This window comes from Mobula hypostoma, chromosome 5 (assembly GCF_963921235.1).
Source record: "Mobula hypostoma chromosome 5, sMobHyp1.1, whole genome shotgun sequence".
NCBI classification, from domain to species: Eukaryota; Metazoa; Chordata; class Chondrichthyes; order Myliobatiformes; family Myliobatidae; genus Mobula; species Mobula hypostoma.
Genome location: NC_086101.1, coordinates 198,797,224 through 198,822,037, shown reverse-complemented (window position 1 = coordinate 198,822,037; position 24,814 = coordinate 198,797,224). Strand labels below are relative to the sequence as shown.

The window sequence follows — 24,814 nt, the reverse complement described above, 5'->3', positions numbered from 1 at the left end:
CAATTTTGACAGTAGCAGAAATAAACCTGCAAATGTGGTTTGGGACACAAAGGTACTTGGACAGTGCAAGGCCTTCTAAGACAACATTTGAGAGTACGAAGCTTGTATGTGCCTTTCAGCATAAAAGGAAACGAAAACAAGTCAAGGGAACCATGGAATGGTTTTTAAGAGTTATTGAGATATGAAGAGATATGGTACATAGCAGGAAGAGGCAAACAGGAAAATTGAGGTGGTTATGTAGTACAAAAAATGCAAAAGAACACAAGAAGAAAATCAGGAAGGTTAAAAGAAGACATGAAGTTGTTCTATCAGACAAAGTGAAGGTAACTCCTGAAGGATTCTACAGATATTTTAAGAACAAAGGGATTGTAAAGGACAAAATCCAGGCAACATCCTGGTAAATCTTTTCTGCACTATTTCTAGTTTAATAATAGCATTCCTGTAAAAGGGAGTCCAAAATGGTAGAGCCTTTGAGTGCAGCCTCACCAGCATCTCATATTAATGCAGCGTTACTCTGCAACTCCAATACTCAGTGCCCTGACTGATGAAGGCCAGCATGCCATAATACATAGGAGCAGAACTAGACCATATGGTCCATTGTACCTGCTCCGTCATTTCATCATGACAGATTTATTACCCCTCTTATTTGCATTCTCCCTGTAACATTTGATGCCATGACTACTTAAGTATCCAATCAACCTCCACTTTAAACATAGAAACACAGAAAACCTACAACACAATACAGACCCTTCAGCACACAATGCTGTGCCGAACATGTACGTACTTTAGAAATTACCTAGGGTTACTCATAGCTCTCTATTTTTCTGAGCTCCATGTACCTATCCAGGAGTCTCTTAAAAGACCCTATCGTATCCGCCTCCACCACCATCACCGGCAGCCCATTCTACACAGTCACCACTCTGCGTGAGGGAAAAACAAACAAACTTACCCCTGACATCTCCTCTGTATCTACTTCCAAGCACCTTAAAACTGTGCCCTCTCGTGATAACCATTTCAACCCTGGGAAAAAGCCTCTATTTACACGATCAATGCCTCTCATCGTCTTATACACCTCTATCAGGTCACCTCCCATCCTCCTTCGTTCCAAGGAGAAAAGGCCAAGTTCTCTCAACCTATTCTCTTAAGGCATGCTCCCCAATCCAGACAACATCCTTGTAAACCTCCTCTGCACCCTTTCTATAGTTTCCACATCCTTCCTGTCGTGAGGTGACCAGTACTGAGCACAGTACACCATGTGGGGTCTGACCAGGGTCCTATATAGCTGTATTCACCACCAGATGTTCTGGAGCATGCTGATACTAAGGGAGAGGAGGTATTGGAGTTGTTAAAATACATTAGGACAGATAAGTACCTGGGGCCTGACAGAATATTCCCCAGCTGCTCCATGAGGCGAGGGAAGAGATTGCTGAGCCTCTGGCTAGGATCCTTATGTCTTCGTTGTCCACAGGACTGGTACCAGAGGATTGGAGGGTGGCGAATGTTGACCCCTTGTTCATAAAACGTAGTAGGGATAGTCCGGGTAATTATAGACCAGTGAGCCTTACGTCTGTGGTGGGAAAGCTGTTGGAAAAGATTCTTAGAGATAAGATCTATGGGCATTTAGAGGATCATGGTCAGATCAGGGACAGTCAGCATGACTTTGCGAAGGGCAGATCGTTTTTAACAAGCCTGATAGAGTTCTTTGAGGAGGTGACCAGGCATATAGATGAGGGTAGTGCAGTGGATGTGATCTATATGGATTTTAGGAAGGCATTTGACAAGGTTCCACACAGTAGGCTTATTCAGAAAGTCAGAAGACAATAAACAATAGGTGCAGGAGTGGGCCATTCAGCCCTTCGAGCTAGCACCACCATTCACTGTGATCATGGCTGATCATCCACAATCAGTATCCAGTTCCTACCTTATCCCCATAACCTTTGATTCCGTTATCTTTAAGAGCTCTATCCATCTCTTTCTTGAAAGCATCCAGAGACTTGGCCTCCACTGCTTTCTGGGGCAGAGGCATGGGATCCAGGGAAGTTTGGCCAGGTGGATTCAGAATTGGCTTGCCTGCAGAAGGCAGAGGGTCTTGGTGGAGGGAGTACATTCGCATTGGAACGTTGTGACTAGTGGTGGTTCTGGGACCTCTACTTTTCGTGATTTTTATTAACGACCTGGATGTGGGGGTAGAAGGGTGGGTTGGCAAGTTTGCAGATGACACAAAGGTTGGTGGTTTTGTAGATAGTGTAGAGGATTGTCGAAGATTGCAGAGAGACATTGATAGGATGCAGAAGTGGGCGCAGAAGTGGCAGATGGAGTTCAACCCAGAGAAGTGTGAGGTGGTACACTTTGGAAGGACAAACTCCAAGGCAGAGTACAAAGTAAATGGCAGGATATTTGGTAGTGTGGAGGAGCAGAGGGATCTGGGGGTACATGTCAATAGATTCCTGAAAGTTGCCTCACAGGCAGATAGGGTAGTTAAGAAAGCTTATGGGGTGTTAGCGTTCATAAGTTGAGGGATAGAGCTTAACAGTCGCGAGGTAATGATGCAGCTCTATAAAACTCTGGTTAGGCCACATTTGGAGTACTGTGTCCAATTCTGGTCGCCTCACTATAGGAAGGATGTGGAAGCACTGGAAAGGGTACAGAGATTTACCAGGATGCTGCCTGGTTTAGAGAGTATGGATTATGATCAGAGATTAAGGGAGCTAGGGCTTTACTCTTTGGAGAGAAGGAGGATGAGAGGAGACATGATAGAGGCGTACAAGATAATAAGAGGAATAGATAGAGTGGACAGCCAGCGCCTCTTCCCCAGGGCACCACTGCTCAATATCAAGAGGACATGGCTTTAAGGTAAGGGGTGGGAAGTTCAAGGGGGATATTAGAGGAAGGTTTTTTACTCAGAGTGGTTGGTGCGTGGAATGCACTGCCTGAATCAGTGGCGGAGGCAGATACACTAGTGAAATTTAAGAGACTACTAGACAGGTATATGGAGGAATTTAAGGTGGGGGGTTATATGAGAGGCAGGGTTTGAGGGTCGGCACAACATTGTGGGCCGAAGGGCCTGTACTGTGCTGTACTATTCTACTTTTTTATGTTATATATACCCGATTCATCACATGCACTGCTGGATCCTTCTGTTCTATAACACTCCCTAGGGCCCTACCATTCATTGCGTAAATGCTACCCTGGTTTAATCTTCCAAAATGCAATACCTCACAATTGTAAGCTATTTGCCTATTTTCAGCCCACATCACTATCTGATCAAGATTCCCCTGTAATTGTTCATAACCTTCTACACTATTTACAACACTACCTATTTTAGTATCACCCACAAACTTATTAACCTTGTTTGTACATTCACACCCTAATTGTTTATATGAATTAATGAAGTATAGGGGTAGGGGGAGAAGGAGGAGGAGAGTGATGGCCGAGAGTGGGGGAAGCAATGGCAGGGAGGAGGAGAGGGGCTGTCGGGAGTGGAGGAAACAGTGGGGAGGAGGAGGTGGAGGAGAGGGGTAGTCCAGAGAGGGAGAAGATAAGAGGAAAGGAGAGAGGGAGCAGAATGGAAAAAAATACAATATCACTTCAGGATGAAAACAGAAATAGATAAGGAACTTTAACCTCTAGAGACAGGAACTGAGTTAATGGTTTATTTCGATATTGTACATTCTCTGTATTTCAGTGAACAGGCATCAGCTTCACATTGATCTTACCTCACATTTCCCAAACTTCCAGACCCAAACTGAGAGTTCCTATCAAGGAAATCCCGTAGTCCGTTGAGTTCCAGTAGGACATTTGCTAGAATCTTTGCAGAAACGCTGCTCTCCAACTGCAAGAGAAAAGCCACAGTTAGTAATATGTAGATCAAATTCAAACAATTACACATGTGCCTGCAATTGTTATACTGACTGTTAGCCTTGCACATTGGCTGAACTCTCACTGCTTCTCCTTTGCCTCCAATGTGGGAAGTATAGATAGATTTACCTGCCAGTGGAAACTTCTAATCTATTTCTGCCAAATCCTCCATTATGAATAAGACTGAGAATCTACTGTATCTCTGGCCCTGTAATTAGACAGGCAACTCCAGTATCTGGGGGATGGTCCTACGTTGCCCGTCTAATTACAAGTGCAGGTGACCCTAAATGCCAAGGGTTGGATAAGAGGAAAAAAGGGAATGTATGACAGGTGTTCAGTACTAATAGACAATAGGTGCAGGAGTAGGCCATTCGGTCCTTCGAGCCGGCACCGCCATTCACTGTGATCATGGCTGATCATCCACAGTCAGTATCCCGTTCCTGCCTTATCCCCATAACCTTTGGTTCCGCTATCTTTAAGAGCTCTATCCATCTCTTTCTTGAAAGCATCCAGAGACTTGGCCTCCACAAACTTCTGGGGCAGAGCATTCCATATATCCACCACTCTGGGTGAAAAAGTTTTTCCTCAACTCCATTCTAAATGGCCTACCCCTAATTCTTAAACTGTGGCCTCTGGTTCTGGACTCACCCGTCAGCGGGAACATGCTTCCTGCCTGCAGCATGTCCAATCCCTTAATAATGACAGGGGTGGTCTGTCAGGAATCAGATGTGTAGGAACACATTTAAAAAGGAAATATGAAATGAGTTACAGACAGGGCTGAGGTAAATCCAAAGGTCTTGCATATAAAGGGCAAAGAAATGACCAGAGAAAATGTAGGGTCCACTGGAGACAACAGGGGCTATCTGTACATGGAGCCAGAAGGTACAGATAAGGGCCTAAAAGAAAACATTTGAAAGAGATTTTGTAAGTGAAGAATTCAGTGGAGGGATAGTGCAATTCTCCACATACAGTGGTGACACTTTATGCTTTGGTATGTTTAAAAGGGGATAAATCTCCAGTACTGGATAAAATCTATAGGGAAACAACAGGCAAAGGAAGAGAGCAACACACATCAAAGTTGCTGGTGAACGCAGCAGGCCAGGCAGCATCTCTAGGAAGAGGTACAATCGACGTTTCGGGCCGAGACCCTTTGTCAGGACTAACTGAAGGAAGAGCTAGTAAGGCAAAGGAACAGAGCTCAGTAGGGCTGGCTAAGATTTTCAAATCTTTGCTAGACTCAAGTGAGATACCAGATGACCGGAGCACAGCAAACTTCGCTTTCCTTTTTAACACATGAAGCCGTGAAAAGCCTGGTGACTACAGACTTGTGAACCTACCAGCAATACCTGGGAGGTTATTTGAAAAAGTTCTGAGACTTGAGAATTAATGATCACTTGGAAAAGCAGGGGATGCTAAGAAGCAAACAACAGGAATTCTGCAGATGCTGGAAATTCAAGCAACACACATCAAAGTTGCTGGTGAACGCAGCAGGCCAGGCAGCATCTCTAGGAAGAGGTGCAGTCGACGTTTCAGGCCGAGACCCTTCGTCAGGACTAACTGAAGGAAGAGTGGTCCTCATTCTTCCTTCAGTTAGTCCTGACGAAGGGTCTCGGCCTGAAACGTCGACTGCACCTCTTCCTAGAGATGCTGCCTGGCCTGCTGCGTTCACCAGCAACTTTTATGTGTGTTGCTAAGAAGCAGCCCACTTTGCTTTCTGTACACATGTCCAGCTTCAGGGTTCTGGGTCTCAAACAGAACCCTGTGCCTGTCACTGTTCTGATATTCCAGAACCCAAAATTGCCATGTGCATCCTACAAAGTCCCAAGAAAGCGGTGGTAGCGGGTACAATTATAACATTTAAAAGACAAAGGTATTAACAGATCCTTCACACCATCTAGTCCATGCCAGCCTGGTTTCCGGCCCAATCCCAAATACCTGCATGTAAATATCACAACTGAACCCACATCAACCACTTCTGCTGTCAGTTCGTTCCATACTCACACCACCCTCTGAGTGATATAGTTCCCCTTAACCATGTCACCTTTCACCCTTAATCTATGACCTCTAGTTCCAGTCTCACCCAACCTCAAAAGAAAAGTCTGCATGCATTCACTCTCTCTATGTGTTGGCATGTGGCCAAGTGGTTAAGGAGATGGTCTTAGTGCAGCGGTCCCTAACCACCGGGCCGCAGTCCGGTAGCGAGCCGCAAAGCATGCGTTACCGGGCCACAAGGAAACGATATGAGTCAGCTGCACCTTTCCTCATTCCCTGTCACGCACTGTTGAACTTGAACATAGGGTTGCCAACTGTCCCGTACTTGCCGGGACATCTTGTATATCGGGCTAAATTGGTTTGTCCCATACGGGACCGCCTTGTCCCGTATTTCCCCCGCTAAGGTAGAGCATTCCTATGAAACCTTTCATGCCGAAATGAAGTGAAGTGAAGAAGCAATTATCATTAATTTATATGGGAAACATTTTTGAGCGTTCCCAGACCCAAAAAATGACCTAACAAATCATACCAAATAACACATAAAACTGAAAATAAGTAACACTAACATATAGTAAAAGCAGGAATGATATGATAAATACACAGCCTATACAAAGTAGAAATAATGTATGTACAGTATAGTCAGGAAGATGAAGGCAAAAGTGATTTATGGGGGGGAAAAATCGGCACGTACGCACAACGCACATGCGCACGGCACACATGCACACACAGGTGCCCGCGTTTCTGGAGAAACTTTTGAAATGCCTGCTTCGCTGTTGCTGCTACTGTGTGGTCCAGAATCTCCGGAGGAGAAGGCCCCGAGTCCTCGGCTTTGCTTGTTGCTCGGCAGCCGGGGTGGGGTTGAAGCACTCGGCAGAGGATGGTGCTCGGAGAGCCTGCATCAGAGGGGCTGGTTGGAGGCTCTATGTTTTCAGACGGACTCTGTCAGCTGCGGTTGGGTGCTTCCAATGCATCAGCAAGTTGTCGGCGCTTGGAGGTTCATGGCAGGGAGAGTTTCTCCCTTCTGCCGCCTGCGTTAGACGATGAGTTGATCAGGACTTTGAGAATTTTTTTTTTACCGTGCCCATGGTCTGCTCTTTATCAAATTATGGTATTGCTTTGCACTGTTGAAACTATAATGTTATAATTATGTGGTTTTGTCAGTTTTAGTCTTGGTTTGTCCTGTGTTCCTGTGATATCTTTCTGGAGGAACATTGTATCATTTTTTAATGCACGCATTTCTAAATGACAATAAATGAGGAATGAGTGTCCTCATAATCTAATCTAATCTATTTTTCTTTCATCCATGTGCCGCGATGAAATGGCAGAGCAGACTTGATGGGTTGAATAGCCTAATTATGCTCCTATATCTATGGTCTCAGAAATGCCCACCACTGAGAGATTTATTATCTGACCAGTTCATTACACCTTCCACCAGATCCAGTATGATCACTTCTTCCAGTTGGCTTGTTGACATATTGTCAGTACCCTAACAAATTCTGCTCCATCTGAACCCCTTTGCATTGAGGAGGTGCTAATCAATATTAGAGAAGCTGAAGTCACCGATGATAACAACCCCGTTATTTTAACAGCTTTCCAAAATCTCCATCCCCACCCCCATCGATTTCTAAGAATTGATTTGGGCTATTGGGGAGCCTATGGAATGTTCACAATACAGTGACTGCTTTGTTCCTGTCTCTGACTTCCACCCACATCTACTCAGATGTTTCTTCGACACCATTCACCTTTTATCAGCTGTGATACTATCCCTGATTAGTGATGCTATTCCCCCACCTCTTTACCTCCCTCCCTGTCCTTTTTGCCACATCAAAACTCCAGAACATACAGCAGCCATTCTTACCGTTGTGACAGCCAAGTCTCTGTAATGGCCACAACATTGATGAGACAAGCTTCCGCATGGGAGAATTGTTCAAAAAGTTAGGGCCTTCAAGTCAGTATTTAGTAGATGCACCTTTGGCAGCAATTACAACCCTAAGTCTGTGTGGATAGATGTATATCAGCTTTGAACACCTGGGCAAAGCAATTTTTCCCCATTCTTCTTTACAAAACTACTCAAGATCTATCAGATTGCATGGGACTCGTGAGTTTTCAGCAACAAATTCTCAGTTGGATTGAGGTCTGGACTCTGACTTGGCCACTCCAGGACATTAACATTGTTGTTTTTAAGCCATTCCTGTGTAGCTTTGGCTTTATGCTTGGGGTCTTTGTCTTGCTGGAAAACAAATCTTCTCCCAAGTCGCTGTTCTCTTGTAGACTGCATCAGGTTTTCCTCCATAATTTCCCTGTATTTTGCTTCATTCATTTTACCCTTACTTTCACAAGCCTTCCAGGGCCTGCTGCAGTGAAACATCCCCACAGTATGATACAGCCACCACCATGCCCCACAGTATGATACAGCCACCACCATGCTTCACGGTAGGGATGGTGTGTTTTTGATGATGTGCGGCACTCGGCTTACGCCAAACATAGCATTTAGTCTGATGGGCAAAATCTAAATTTTGGTTTCATCAGACCATAGAAGCTTCTTCCAGCTGACTTCAGAGTCTCCCACATGCATTCTGACAAACTCTAGTCCAGTTTTCATGTGTGTTTTTTTCAACAGTGGTCTTCTCTTTGTCACTGTCCCATAAAGCTGTTCAGAGTTGTCACTTAACCTGTTCTTTAACAGATGTGACATTGTGACCCCTGCCCATCCCCCACATAAGCCATCTGTTGTTGGCCCCCAACCAACACGTATTCCACTCTCCCCTCCTACCCCTCCTCACAGTCTCCCACCCTGCTCTCATGACTATACCCCTCCCCCACACGAAACCACCATGGTGGGCTTCATGGCTGAACAGGTGAGAAGACAGCTGAAACGTCTCAACCCAAGCAAGGCTGCAGGACCGGATGGTGTCAGTAGCAGGGTGCTCAAAGCCTGTGCCCCTCAGTTATGTGGAGTACTTCGCCATGTACTCAACATGAGCCTGAGGCTCCGGAGGGTTCCTGTACTGTGGAAGACGTCCTGCCTCGTCCCTGTGCCGAAGACGCCGCGCCCCAGCGGCCTCAATGACTACAGACCGGTGGCATTGACCTCCCACATCACGAAGACCCTGGAGAGACTTGTTCTGGAGCTGCTCCGGCCTATGGTCAGGCCACACTTAGATCCCCTCCAGTTCCCCTACCAGCTCCGACGAGGAGTTGAGGATGCCATCGTCTACCTGCTGAACTGTGTCTACGCCCACCTGGACAAGCCAATGAGCACTGTGAGGGTCATGTTTTTTGACTTCTCCAGTGCGTTCAACACCATCCGCTCTGCTCTGCTGGGGGAGAAGCTGACAGCAATGCAGGTGGATGCTTCCCTGGTATCATGGATTAACCAATTTCCCCCCGGGATCAATAAAGTATGACTATGACTATGACTATGATAAAGCTACGACTGGTGAAGCACCCAGTTATATGCACAGTCTCTCCCATCTTACCCAATGAAGCTTGTAACTCCTCCAGAGTTGTCATAGGACTCTTGGTGGCTTCCTTCACTAGTCCCTTTCTTGCACAGGCACTCAGTTTTTGAGGACAGCCTACTCTAGGCAGATTTACAGCTGTGCCATATTTTTTCCATTTCTTGATGATTGACTTAACCGACTCTAAGGGATACTCAGTGACTTGGAAATGTTCTTGTATCCATCTCCTGACACGCTTTTCAATAACCTTTTCATGGAGTGTTCTTTTATCTTCATGGTACAGTTTTTGCCAGGATATTGACTCACCAGCAGTTGGACCTTCCAGATACAGGTGTCCCCTGCTTTTCGAATGTTCGCTTTACGACACCTCGCTGTTACGAAAGACCTACATTAGTTACCTGTTTTCGCTAACAGAAGGTGTTTTCACTGTTACGAAAAAAAGCAGCGCGTGCCCCGAGCAGCCAAGCTCCTCCTCCGGAACTGCATTCTAGCCGGCATTGCTTAAACACGTGCCTGTGAGCATCTGTTCTTTATGTCGATTTATTTTGAGCATCCGTTTGCAAGATGAGTTCTAAGGTATCGGAAAAGCCTAAAAGAGCTCGTAAGGGTGTTACACTTAGCGTAAAACTAGACATAATTAAACGTTTCGATCGTGGTGAACGAGGTAAGGACAAAGTGAGTTTGGCTTGTGGAAGTTGACGAAGATGATGTTGAAGAGGTTTCGGCACCCCATGACCAAGAACTGATAGATGAAGAGCTGATGCAATTGGAAGAGGAAAGGATAACAATCGAAACCGAATGCAGTAGCGAACGGACCGAAAGTGAAGTCATCCAGGAACTGAACGTGAAGCAACTGCGTGAGATTTTCACTGCAATGATTGCAGAAAAGTACGACCTTAATATTGAAAGGGTATGTAGGTTTAGAGCATATTTGCAGGATAGTTTGAATGCTTACAAAGAACTGTATGATAGAAAAATGCACGAAGCTAAGCAATCAAGCATACTGTCGTTTTTCAAGCCTTCAACATCAGCCACAGCAGATGATGAACCCCGACTTTCAACATCGAGAAGATGACCTACTTGCCCTGATGGAAACAGACGACGATGAGATGACACCTCAGTGTCCAACCACCCCAGTGGTCCCAAGCTCCGGGCCGCGGACCGATACATTGCCGCGAAGCATGCAGCAGTGCAGCGTTAGCCGGGACGCACCAAGCAACCGCTGCATTCTTCGTGGATTAGTATCGGTCGGCGGCCCGGAGGTTGGGGACCACTGCACCACCCCAACCTCCAACAACTCAGCCTAACACACCATCATCAGTGTGCTCGGCACTGTCTTCCCGATTCCGGTAAGTGATACTACACTGTACATACATTATTTCTACTTTATATCGGCTGTGTATTTTTATGTGTTATTTGGTATGATTTGGCAGCTTCATAGCTTAAAGGTTACCGGAGAGGGTGTTTCTGCCGAGAGCGCTTGCGTGAGATTTTCGCTACGGTGGACAGTGCGGCAATGATTGTAGAAAAGTATTTCTACTTTATATAGGCTGTGTATTTATCATATCATTCCTGCTTTTACTATATGTTACTGTTATTTTAGGTTTTATGTGTTATTTGGCATGATTTGGTAGGTTATTTTTTTGGGTCTGCAAACGCTCACAAATTTTTCCCATATAAATAAATGTTAATTGCTTCTTCACTTTACAACATTCCAGTTTACGAACCGTTTCATAGGAACGCTCTACTTTCGGATGGCGGGGGAAACCTGTACAAGTGTATCTCTACTACAATCAATTCAAACACCATGGCTGCACACAGTGATCTCCATTTAACTAATTATGTGACTTCTAAAACCAATGATGATTTAGTGTTTCATATTAAAGGGGGTGAATACTTATGCAATCAATTATTTTGTATTTGTAGGTAATTTAGATCACTTGTACAGATCTGTTTTCACTTTGAGACAAGAGTCTTTTTCTGTTGATCGGGGTCAAAAAAGCCAAAATAAATCCACTGTGATTCAATGTTGTAAAACAATAAAACAAGATATCTTCCAAGGGTGGTGAATACTTTTTATAAGCACTGTATAACAGCTATAGGGCTTGCTACCTAACAAATCCATGACGACCATGATGCCTACCTAACAAATCACAATTTCCTGTGCTCAGTCCCTATCCCTCTGAGACCGGCCTCCACATGAACCTATACAAAATTTTTTTAATGTTGTACCTGCCTCAACCATTTTCTCTGGCGGCTCTTTCTAGATACTCACCACCTGCTGTGAGATAAATATGCCCCTCAGATCTTTCCCCTTTCACCCTAAATTTATGCCCTGGGAAAGACCGTTACCATCCATCTCATCTATGCTTCTCATAAATTTCAATAATTCCATATATCACAATTCATTCTCCAACATTCCAAGGCACCAAGATCTAACCTGAACAACCTCTCCTGATAACTCATTCCCTCCAGTCTCCATAACATTGTCTTAAATGCTTTATACACTCTTTCCAGTTTAACCATGTCATTCCTATAACAGGGTGACCAAATGGTGAAATGTGCTGAAATGGGTAGATGGAATTCATTCAAGACTAAATTGAGGTGATACATTTTGGGAATCTTGAGTGAAGATGGAACAATATACCATCAACAGTAGCATCTTAGCAAATGTAAGGAACAGAAGGGCCTTGGTATACAAGAGCATATTTTTTTGAAGGTGGCAATATGGACAGATAACATGGTCGGGAAGGCATACGGGATAACTGCCTTCATTTGCTGGAGAGACGTTATGCTCCAACTTCAGATAAACCAGGATTCTGAAAAACAAGAACTTGGAAACTATGATTCTATAGAAAATGACATTGCTTTCTGTAGCAGAGTAGGACGATTTAAAAAAAAATATTACCTATCAACTGGCATGGCTTACAAGTAGGCCATATTCAGCAACGGTAGCTGTCGCTTCTCACACTGAAGGATCAGTATCAAAATGTACACTCACCATTACTGCCTGCTGCCTGTAGTGCTGCATGGTCCGTTCCATCACAATGCTGCTATCCCAAATATTCCTGAAACATCAAGATCACCTCTGCGTTATCTCAGGTCAGGAATCTACCCCAGTTACAGACTACATTCTTTCAATAATATCCTTTGTGGAGCAAAAAACATACTGTTGCAGGAACTCAGCAAGTCAGGCCACATCAGTAGAGGGAAATGAACAGTTGATATTTAGGATCAAGATCCTTCACCTGCATGAAAGGAGTAGAGGGGAGGTAAGTTGATATAGACAGAGTGTGGGCAACAGGGAAGGCTGTTGCAAGAGCTTGCAAGTGATAGGCGGATCCACGTGAGGACGTAGCTGGCAGATGCAGACAGGTATGGGGAAGAAAGATGAAAAAAGTGACAGGCTGGGAAGTGATAACTGAGGCAAAAAGGATTAGAGACTTTGGAATGTGATAAGGAAGCTGAGGAATTGAACCAAAAAAAAAGCAGGGATGGCGGATACAAGAAACTGTTGGGACAGGAGGTAGTAGGGGACCCAGTGGAAAGAGTGAGTGGTTGATGAGCAGGTGGATGAGGGGAAAGAAACTGAGAGTTGACATGAGTAGATCAGGAGGGGAGAGAAAAAGATAGTTACAGTTAGCTTTAAGGACAGTTTACCCTTAATCAGATAAATTAATATTCACACTTCTGGGCTACAGACTACCTGGGCAAAATACGATGTTCATATTTCTTTTCTAAAATTTCCAATCCCCTATCCAAAATAGCTCTTTTGGGCCAATCTCCCAGGAACTTTGTCAAAGGCCCTACTAAAGCCCACATAGACTACATTAACTGTCCTGGCCTCATCAACACATTTACTAACTCCATGCCCTCGATCCACAATGCCTAAAAATGTATTGATTTCCACCTTGAAAATACTCAGTAACTCATTTTCCAAGGCGGCCAAGATTCAACCCCTCTTGGGAAGAAATTTCCTTCCACTTGTCTTGAGCCCTAATTGAGTAAGTCCACATCTGCCATGTGGGAGATGTGGACTTATGTACAGTACACTGATCAGCCAGATCTCCTATTGGTGCTGCTCGCCAGTGCACTGAAGACAAGCTAAATTGCCTTTGACTGTGACTGCCTCAGGATCTGCTGTGTGCTCGTCCTTGCAGAAACAAAGCTCCAGAACAATGTCATCAATCTTCAGGTATGCCACCCAGGGACTTGAGCTACTCTTATTTGGAAACCTTGGAAGATGAGAGATGTTGCAAATTGAGTCAAAAAGGAAGCAAATTTACGGAAATTCAGGAAGCTAGAATCAAATAGGGGCCCTGAAAGAACATTAAAAAACACAGGGAAGAGCTCAGAGAGTATTCAGATCAAAAGATGAGAGACTTCTCTACTCTCTACATAAAGAATAAGTACAGATGGCAGTGGGAGGATTAGAAGAGGGGGGAAAACAATCACTTCACTCAACAAGTATTGCGAATTTGGAACTCAGCTACCAGAAGGGGTTACTAAACAAAAAGTGTGATCAGCTAAAATTTCTCTTTTTTTTATAACCTTTCGTGCAAGCTCAGCTCAGTCACATACCCCAAGATCCGAGTGAAGTAGATGCAAATCCCATTATGTTTTCCAGAAAATACAACCTCGGGTCCAGACATGGTGGGGGTGGTGGGCAGAGATACCCCACTGTAGTGTGCAGGGCTCCCAGCAGAAAAGAGAGGAGTCGACATTCCCACAGGCTTCAAACCTATAGAGTATGACATAAACAGAAACAAACTATCACAGCCTGATCAGGTACTGGGGGCAAGGAAAGTGAAGCAGAGGAAGAAAAGGAAGAGGGGTGGTGGGAGAGGCAGAGGTGGAAGAAAAGGAAGAAGGCAAGGGAGGCAGAGTTGAGGATGGGACAGCTGACAAGATGGGGGCTGAAGGAAAAGGATGGCAGAAGAGGGACAGGGACAGTGGAGCTATTTATATTACAAGTTAGTTAATAAAATATAATTCAAAATGCATGGAGTAAAGCAGAGCATCAGTAAACAGTCAACAGTACAGTAAACAGCTTGCTGGCAGGTGTCGAGACAATGGTGGTAGCAGGGTATTCTCACAACCTGAGGGAAGAAGCTGTTAGCCAGTCTGCCAGTCCTAGTCCTAATGCTTCTGAACCTGCTTCCTGATGGTAGTGGGTCAGAAAGATTGTGGGATGGGTGGTAGGGATCCTCAACCATGCTGTGGGCCCTTTGTCTGCAATGCTTCTGGTAAATGTCACAAACAGGTTGGAGGGAGACCCCAGTGATTATCTAGGCAATTTTTACTGTCCTCTGTAGGGTCTTGTGGTCCAATGCCTTGCAGCTTCTGTACTATACAATGATGTAGGCAGACAGGACATTCTTGAAGGTTCTCCTGTAGAAAGTTGTTAGAATGGGGGCGAGGAGCCTTGCATGCCTCAATCTCCTCAGATGCTGCTGTGCCTGCTTGCCTAGTGAGGTGGTGTTGTGGGTCCTGGTTAGATCGTCCATTATGTCCACGCCAAGGACATAATGTTCTTGCACCATTGGGCAAGCCTGTCAACCCCTTCTCAGTATGCTGGCCAGCCACTGTAGCATCATCAGTGAACATGATGATGCGGTTTGAGTGGAATCTGGCAGTGCAGTCGTGAGTCAGCAGTGTGAACAGCAACAGACCGAGACACAAATCTACGGGGCATCACTGCTTAGCGTGATGTTGCTGCCAACTCAGACTGACTGGGGTCATTCTGTCAAGAGTCCAAGACCCAGTTACAGAGAGGAGTGTTGAAACAGTTCAATCACCAGACTCTGATGGATGATAATGTTAAACACGGAGCTGAAGTCGATGAAACAACAACATGGACTATGAGGCATCATTTTCTAGGCGGGACATGACGGAGTGGAGTGTCAAGGCTATGTCACCCTCAGCGGACTGGTTTGAGCAGTAGGTGAACTGGAAAGGGTCCAATGTAGCTGGAAGATGGGATTTTATACGAACAAAAACCAACTGATTTCACAATTGTTGAAATCAGTGCCACTGGGCAGTAATCATTTAAGCCAGTCACCATTGCCATTGTGACACCGGAATAATGATGGCTACCTTAAAGCCGGCAGGAATAGTGGACTATTTCAGAGAGACGTTAAAGACGTATGTTAGGACCTGTTAGCTGCACAGTCCCTCAGCATCTGACCAGATAAGTTCTCTGGCCCTGCAGCTTAATGTTAGTTTACCCTGGCTAAGGTCCTCATCACCTTGCCTGCGGCCAGACAGGGCGCCTGTTCCTCAGGGAGAATGGGGCCTTTCCTCGATGTCACATCATTCAACTGAAATCCTGCATAGAAAGCATTCAGCCGATCTGGAAGGCAGCCATCACTGACATTGATACACAGGGTGGACTCGTATTCTGTTACGGTTTTTATACCTTGCCATGTACACTGTGTATCCCTGGTGTCACAAAGGTATCTTTGGATTTTCTGGGCAAACTCATTTTTGCCTTCCTGATAGCATGGGAAAGTTCGGCTCTTGCTGACTTTAGAGTCACCCTGCCCCCAATCTCATGGCAGCATCTCAGTTCAAAACAGTGCATAAACCTCTGCAGTCAGCCATGATTTCTGGTTTGCCCTGACAGCGTAGTGCTTAATCACAAAAATGAACTCACTACACTCTCCTATGTGGCCAGTCACCAATCCCACAAATACATCAATGTTGATGTGATGGTAGTATGTAGCCACCTCCCTGATTATCCTCCAGTCCATGCTTTTGAAGCAGTCCTGCAGCACAGACATGGCACCTTCTTGCCAGATCCTGATCTCCCTGTGAACTGGTTTGACTTGTTTAAACGAGGGAGGGGGTGAGGTGGGTGGAGGCTTGCAGGCTCCATTAATATTGGTATAAAACAGGTCTAGTTTGTTCTCTCCTCAGGTTGCAAAACTCCCATGTTCGGAGAACTTTGGTGAAACTGTTGTCAAGCTGGCATCATTGAGGTCACCATTGGGTTGAATAGCTTTGAGGTTGCAGATTGCACCCTAGAGTTCCTGCAGCCGCAATAATTCACAGCTGTGAACTCCCTCAGTAAACAGAAGGACCTGCACTTAATGAGTAGTCACAGTCATAGTCATAGTCATACTTTACTGATCCCGGGGGAAATTGGTTTTCGTTACAGTTGCACCATAAATAATTAAATAGTAATAAAACCATAAATAGTTAAATAGTTTTACTTCGATATTTACCAAAGAAAAGAACATGGAGGAGCAAGAAATCAGCACAGAGCGCATAGATACGTTATGGCGTTTAGAGGTCAAGGAGGGAGGGTGTTGGGTCTCTTAACGAGAATAAAGGTGGATGTCCCCAGGGCCTGGTGGGATTTTCTCCAGGTTATTGAAACCAGATTGCTGGGGCCTTGACCAATATCTTCGTGCCCTCTCTAGGTACACGTTAGATCCTGGAGGAGTGGTGAGTGGCTATTTTGGTACTTCAATTTAAGAAGGAAACTAAGGGATATTCTGAAAACTAGATGTAATGCTCTGGTTCATTTTTTTTTACTGTTATGCTATTCTGTGCAAGCTGCTTGCTTGGGTTACTGTTAAAGATAAGAGATAGGTGAATTGTGTGCCATCCAGTTAAATTGGCCGGATTAAGGGGATGTTTCTCTGGTGAGGGTGACTAAGGGGTTTTCTTTGACAGGAGATGAACAGAGAAGACACCAGAGAGGTCGCAAGATTCGATCTGGAGCGGGGCCGTGATTCGACAAAGCCCAGGATGAGATCGAAGGAGGATCGGCGATGGGGAAACAGTGAGCTTTAACTTGTGCTTATTAGACTGTTTCATTAAAGTGGGCCCTATTTTTTTTGTCCTTTCTTTACTAGCTCTTTACTCAAATTAAGAATTATAAAGTTAAATCTTTCAATTGTATGCGGTGTACTGTCTGCTTGTTCACAGAAACATGGTAAAATTACAGCACAAAACAGGCCCTTCGGCCCAATGCTGTGCTGAACATATATTTTCTTTAGAAATTACTGAGGGTTACCCATAGCACTCTAATTTTCTAAGCTCCATGTATCTATCCAAGAGTCTCTTAAAAGACCCTATCGTATCCACCTCCACCACCGTCGCCAGCAGCCCATTCCACGCACTCACCACTTTCTGCCTAAAAAAAATTACCCCTGACATCTCCTCTGTACCTACTTCGAAGCACCTTAAAACTATGCCCTCTTGTGCTAGCCATTTCAGCCCTAGGAAAAAGTCTCTGACTATCCACCACACAATGAATGCCTCTCATCATCTTATACACCTCTATCAGGTCACCATTCATCCTCCATCATTCCAAGGAAAAAGGCAGAATTCACTCAACCTATTCTCATAAGGCATGCTCCCCAATCCAGGCAACATCCTTGTAAGTCTCCTCTGCACCCTTTCTAGAGTTTCCACATCCTTCCTGTAGTGAAGTGACCAGAACTGAGCACAGTACTCCAAGTGGGGTCTGATCAGGATCCTATATAGTTTAACATTACTCTCGGCTCTTGAACTCAATCCAACAGTTGATGAAGGCCAATGAATCGTATGCCTTCTTCACTACACAGTCAACCTGCACAGCAGCTTTGAGTGTCCTGTGGACATGGACCCCAAGATCCCTTTGATCCTCCAAACTGCCAAGAGTCTTACCCATTAATACTACATTCTGCCATCACATTTGACCTACCAAAATGAACCACCTCACACTAATCTAGGCTGAACTCCATCTGCCACGTCTCAGCCCAGTTTTGCATCCTATCAATGTCCCATGTAACCTCTGACAGCCCTTCACACTACTCACAACACCCCCAACCTTTGTGTCATCAGCAAATTTACTAACCCATCCCTCCACTTCTTCATCCAGATCATTTATAAAAATCACGGAGAAGGGTCCCAGAACAGATCCCTGAGGCATACCACTCCATGCAGAATATGACCCGTCTACAACCACACTTTACCTTCTGTGGGCAAGCCAGTTCTGGATCCACAAAGCAAGGTCCCCGTGGATCCCATGCCTCCTTACTTTCTCAATAAGCCATGCAGGGGGTACCTTATCAAATGCCAGGCTGAAATCCATATACACTACATCTACTGCTCCACCTTTATCAATGTGTTCAGTCACATCCTCAAAAAATTCATTCAAGCTTGTAAGGCACGACCTGCCTTTGACAAAGACATGCTGACTATTCCTAATCATATTATGCCTTTCCAAATGTCCAGGAATCCTGCCTCTCAGGATCTTCTCCATACAACTTACCAACCACTGAAGTAAGACTCATTGGTCTATAATTTCCTGGGTTATATCTACTCCCAAACTTGAATAAGGGAACAACATCTGCAACCCTCAAATCCTCCGGAACTTCTCCCATCCCCACTGATGATGCAAAGATCATTACCAGAGGCTCAGCAATCTCTTCCCTTGCCTCCCATTGTAGCCTGGGGTATATCTCGTCCAGTCCCGGTGACTTATCCAACTTGATGCTTTCCAAAAGCTCCAGCACATCCTCTTTCTTAATGTCTATATGCTCAAGCTTTTCAGTCCGCTGTAAGTCATCCCTACAATCGCCAAGGTCCTTTCCCATAGTGAATATTGAAGCAAATTATTCATTAAGTATCTCTGCTATCTCCTCTGGTTCCATACACACTTTTCCACTGTCACAATTGATTGGCCCTATTCTCTCACGTCTTATCCACTTGCTATTCGCATACTTGTATGCCTTGGGGTTTCCCTTAATCCTGCTTGCCAAGGCCTCCTCACGGCACCTTCTGCTTCTTCTAATTTCATTCTTAAGTTCCTTCATGCTAGCCTTATAATTTCCTAGATCTCTATCATTACCTAGTTTTTTGAACCTTTTGTAAAGCTTTTCTTCTTGACTAGATTTTCTACGGCCTTTGTACACTACGATTCCTGTACTCTACCATCCTTTCCCTGTCTCATTAGAATGTACCTGGGGTGTATGGGATGTCAGGGAGGGGTAGCACCTCTGGTGGGGGAACATGTCACGTCCTTTTCAAGGCGGTTTGTCCATCTTTGGTCCCCACCTGGCACTCAGCTCTCACCTGTGGCTCCCTGTAGCTGTTTGTATGCGACAGGGGCCACACCCCGGGCAATGGCTTCGACAAGCCGGCTAAACCAGGTGAGGGTAGCCGAAAGGTCTCAAACCCTTGGTGAGATAGGGAGTCATCTATCCCAGCATGTGAAGACAGGCTCCGGTGGACTGAGCGGACGAGACCAATGGAGGGTCCAACGGTCAAGAAGGCAGTCTCTGCAAGTGTCGTGGAACGCGTAGAGCACGACTAGACACAGAAGACGTCCTGGTCATCCACTGTGCCTAGTCCCATCTCCAGCCATCTCGACTCTTGTCTTGCCACTGGATCCAGATGGGAATTGGGAAGAGAGAGTGAGGCCGACGCTGCGCAACTCTCCCTCACTTAAATCCAAATCAAGCGCTAGTCTCGACACCATCATGGTGTCGAGGTCTTCATTGATGACGATGGATGAACACATAAGAATATACCTATGCAGACACCCTGCCTGATAGCTTCATATTTCCCCGTACTCCAATTAAACACTTTCCTGACTTGTCTGTTCCTATCCCTCTCCAATGCTATGGTAAAGGAGATAGAATTGTGGCCACTATCTCAAAATGTTCTCCCACTGAGAGACCCGACATCTGACCAGGTTCATATTCCAATACCAGATCAGTACAGCCTCTCCTCTTGTAGGCTTACCCACATATTGTGTCAGGAAACCTTCCTGAATACACCTAACAAACTCCACCCCATCTAAACCCCTGCTCTAGGAAGATATCAATGAATATTTGGGAAATTAAAATCTCCCACCACGACAACCCTGTTATTATTGCACTGTTCCAGAATCTGTCTCCCTATCTGCTCCACGATGTCCCTCGATCTATAAAAAGCACTCAGTAGAGTTACTGACCCTTTCCTGTTCCTAACTGCCAGCCACAGAGACTCAATGGACAATCCCTCCATGACTTACTCCTTTTCTAAAGCCATGACACTGTCTCTGATCAGCAGTGTCACGCCCCCACCTCTTTTGCATCCCTCCCTATTCCTTTTTGAAATATATAAAGCCTGGCACTCTAAGTAACCATTCTTGCCCCTGAGCCTTCCAAGTTTCTGTAATGACCGCAATATCATAGCTCCAAGTACTGATCTACGCTCTATTCACAATACTCCTCGCATTAAAATAGACACATCTCAAACCATCGGTCTGAGCATGTACCTTCTCTATCACCTGTCTATTCTCCTTCTCGCACTGCCTACAAGCTTCTCTATTTGTGAGCCAACTGCCCCTTCTTCCGTCTCTTTAGTTCAGTTCCCATCCCCCAGCAATTCCAGTGTAAACGCTCCCCAATAGCCTTCGCAAACTTCCCTGCCATGATATTGACCCCCTTCAGAATCAAGTGCAACTCATCCTTATTATAGAGATCACACCTGTCCCAAGAGGTCCCAAAGATCCAGAAATCTGAATCCCTCCACCCCCCAGCTCCAATCCCTCAGCCACGCATTTATCTTCGAACTCACTCTATTCCTATACTCGCTGTCGCATAACACTTGCAGCAATCCGGAGATTACTCCTTTGAGGCCCTGCTTCTCAGCTTCTTTCTTAACTCCTGTAGCCTGTTTTCAAGACCTCCTCCTTTTTCTTACCTATGTCGTTGGTACCAATATGTACCATGACCTCTGGCTGTTCACATTCCCACTTCAGAATATAGTGGACGCGATTTTGTGGTACTTATTTGAAACAGGGTAACGAATCACGCAGTATCAACAGAAACAGGGGTTTTGGGGTGGGCTTGTGCCTCAATCTTACACGTTTGGTGGAGCCAGAGATTGCCTTCCCATGACTTACGCAGCTGGTGAATCTGGTGAATAAGTTGGTGACATGCGAGCTGCATTGCCTCTGTTGTAATGAGGTCTAGGCCTCAAGCTGCGGGCAACACACATCAAAGTTGCTGGTGAACGCAGCAGGCCAGGCAGCATCTCTAGGAAGAGGTATAGTCGACATTTCAGACCGAGACCCTTCGTCAGGACTAACTGAAGGAAGAGCTAGTAAGAGATTTGAAAGTGGGAGGGAGAGGGGAGATCCAAAATGATAGGAGAAGACAGGAGGGGGAGGGATGGAGCCAAGAGCTGGACAGTTGATTGGCAAAAGGAATACAACAGGATCATGGGACAGGAGGCCCAGGGAGAAGGAAAAGGGGGAGGGGGGGGAAAACCCAGAGGGTGGGTAAGGGGTATAGTCAGAGGGACAGAGGGTGAAAAAGGAGAGAGAGAAAGAATGTGTGTATATAAATAAATAACGGATGGGGTACGAGGGGGAGGTGGGGCATTAGCAGAAGTTAGAGAAGTCAATATTCATGCCATCAGGTTGGAGGCTACCCAGACGGAATATAAGGTGTTATTCCTCCAACCTCCAACTCTTCTCCTCAAGCTGCGGGCTTGCCTACTGCTGCAGTCCAGAGTAGCATCTGAGCTCAGTTGAGGGCTGGCCTCCACGTCAGTGCTGCCCCCAGTGTTTGATCGGTGGAAAGACAGGGTAGATTGTGTGCGTCTGCATGCTGCCTGGTGACTGTACCATAAATTTGTGGGACAGGATTTTGGACTATATATGTATGTTTTTTGAGCAATTATGTTTCTTCTTGCTCACTACTTTGAATGCTCTGTGAATGTTTTGCACCTTGGCTCCAGAGGAACACTGTTTCGTTCGGCTGTACCCATGCATGGTTTAATGATAATTAAACTTGATTTTATTTAATTTGATATAAGAGGCTTCTGAGAGACATTTAGATAGGCATATGAATATGAGGAAGGTGGAGAGATAGGGACAGGGATCAGTTTTTATTTAATTTACTATTTAGTTGGTTTGACACAAAAGGCTTTACTGTACTGTGCTGTACTGCTTTATGTTCATGCCACCATTAAAAGCTCTATTTGCAGTGAGCAGTGGGGCTTTGCTACCGAGGCATTCCTACACCATTTCTTACTGATTCACAAGGTAAACTTATTATCAAAGTACAGAAACATACATCACTCTATGCAATCCTGAGATTCATTTTCTTGCAGGTATACACAATAAATCCAGTAACCGTAACAGGATCAATGAAAGACAACACCAACATGGCAGATAACCAAGGTGCAACGAACAACAAACTGTGCAAATACAAAAAGAAAAAAAAAGAAATAATAATAATAATAAATAAGCAATAAATAGCAAAAACATGAGGTGAAGAGTCCATAGGTTGTGGGAACATTTCAGAGATGCAGCAAGTGAAGTTGAATGAAGTTGCCCCCTTTGGTTCAAGAGCCTAATGGTTGAGGGGTGATAACTGTCCTGAACCTGATAGTACGAGTCATGAGGTTCCTGTACCTTCTTCCTAATGGTAGCAACAAGAGGAGACCATGACCTGGGCGGTGGGGCTCCCTGACAATGGATGATGCCTCCTTGCGACGACGATTGTGTACATGTGCTCAATGGTGGGGAGGGCTTTACCTGTGATGGACTGGACAGTATCCACTAGGTTTTGCAAGATTTTTCCATTCATGGGCATTTATGTTTCCATACCAGGCTGTAATGCACCTAGTCAACATACCCTTCACCACGCATCTATAAGGGTTTGCCTAAGTTTTAGATGTCATGCCACATCTTTGCCAACTACGCTTTCTTCGTAATTGCACTTATGTGTTAGACCCAGGATAGATCTTCTGAAATAATAACACTGAGGAATTGGGAGCTGCTGACTCTCTCCACCACTGATTCCCTGCGAGGACTGTCTCATGGACCTCTGACTTTCTCCTCACGAAGTCAATAATCAGCTCACTCTCTCCACCACTGATTCCCTGCGAGGACTGTCTCATGGACCTCTGACTTCCTCCTCATGAAGTCAATAATCAGCTCCTGGGTCTTGCAAACATTGAGTTAGAAGTTGTTGAGGCAACATTCAACCAGATTTGCAATCTCCCTTCTAAATGCTGATTCGTCACCACCTTTAATTTGGCTTCTGGCAGCTATATCATTAGCAAATTTAAGTATGGCATTGGAGTTGTGTTTAGCCACACAATGTAAAGTGAGCAAAGCAGAAGGATAAGCACACAACCCTGTGCTGATGGAGTCTGTGGATGCAAACACACAGGTATCCTCTAAGGATCGCAGCATTTCTGTCCACCCGAAAGACTTCTAGCAGGATTGACAAGTCCAGAATGGTCTTGAAGCCACATTTCTGTCAGGACAAGTGTGCAACAGTCCCTCATCTCCCACTGGTTCAGGTGAAGACTCGTATCCAAATTATTTTCCAGAGATCGGACGCAAGCGAGTAGAATCGACAGGTATGAAGGCCTGCAGGAATCCACTTTAAGTCTCACTTTAATGCTGTTGCACTTACTGTGTTTCTACATTCAAGCACACTGATTCCAATAGCAACTTCCTGGAGTAGATGTTGTAGACCATGGAGCGAAAGCCCATGTTAGTGTGCAACTGCACAGCACCTTCGCTGTTCCACTTGCTCGTGAGGTTAAAGTTGCAGATTTCAAAATTCTTAATATTCAGCAGTGTTTCATTAGAAAAGAGGAACAGGACAAGCAAATTTTACCACTGTTTAGAGCCAAAGTGGCCACTGCGTCTAGGCATACTGCCATCTTGTAGACTTCTTGTGGAAGTCTAGGCAAGGAGGTTTAGGTGGGGGGGGGGAATAGCAGTGGAAGAGGGAGGGGAAGGGTCTGTGGAGGTAGTGAGAGAAGGGGAAAGGATGGAGAAGGGAGGGGTGAATGGCGGAGGTGGGAATAGGGAAGAGGTAAGAGATGCAATAAATCAGTGCTTGACTGAGAAGGCCAACTTTAACCAATGTACCTGAAGCTGGAATGGCTGAGAGACTGGGACTGGGGAATGGACTCCCAGGAGGCACAGTGGAACCTGGTGAGGGAGAGAGACATGGACCCAGTGAGGGAGACTTCACTCACGGCATTTTTACAACCAATAGCTAAATATCAACAGAAAATCAAAACAAAAAGACCAGCAAATGCTGAAAATCAGAAATAAAATCATGGGTTAACTACATGGATACTTTTCACAATACAACTTTTAACAGGCTTGTGCTAAGGGGGAAATGGTTTAGATGGAATCTGGGGAAGAAATTTTTCACCCAAATGTTTGGAACCTAGAATGCATTGTCTGGGATGATAGAAGCAGGTACATAGAACAGCTGTAGTAGTACAATCACTCGAGATGAGTCTGGCCTTCTCCTATGAAGTTGTCTATTGGTGGGTCCTCAGGTTAGGTCCACTCTGGCTGTAGAGACCAATACACAATCCACATACTCCAGTACAGCACAGTACAGAACCTTCAAGGCCATGGTTTTGTGCCAGTCTATATAACCCTATTCTATGATCAATGTAACCCTTCCTTCTGACACAACCTTCCAATTTTCCTATATCCACATGCCTTTCTAAGAGTCACTTAAAAGTCCCTGTTT

The 24,814-nt window shown here is 45.1% G+C and overlaps 1 protein-coding gene across 2 annotated transcripts in view; it reads right to left on the bottom strand.

Moving 5' to 3' along the window:
* Nucleotides 1-24,814, bottom strand: part of nup155 (nucleoporin 155) — a 248,559-nt gene that overhangs the window by 89,712 nt on the left and 134,033 nt on the right. The window contains exons 17-20 of one of the 2 annotated variants that reach the window (XM_063049676.1): nucleotides 24,193-24,255; nucleotides 13,893-14,052; nucleotides 12,313-12,379; nucleotides 3,717-3,832 (exon numbers count right to left, since the gene is read on the bottom strand). In XM_063049676.1, the coding sequence (XP_062905746.1) occupies nucleotides 3,717-3,832; nucleotides 12,313-12,379; nucleotides 13,893-14,052; nucleotides 24,193-24,255 (406 nt within the window). The remainder of the gene's footprint in view (nucleotides 1-3,716; nucleotides 3,833-12,312; nucleotides 12,380-13,892; nucleotides 14,053-24,192; nucleotides 24,256-24,814) is intronic. The other variant, XM_063049677.1, reaches the window with a different exon arrangement.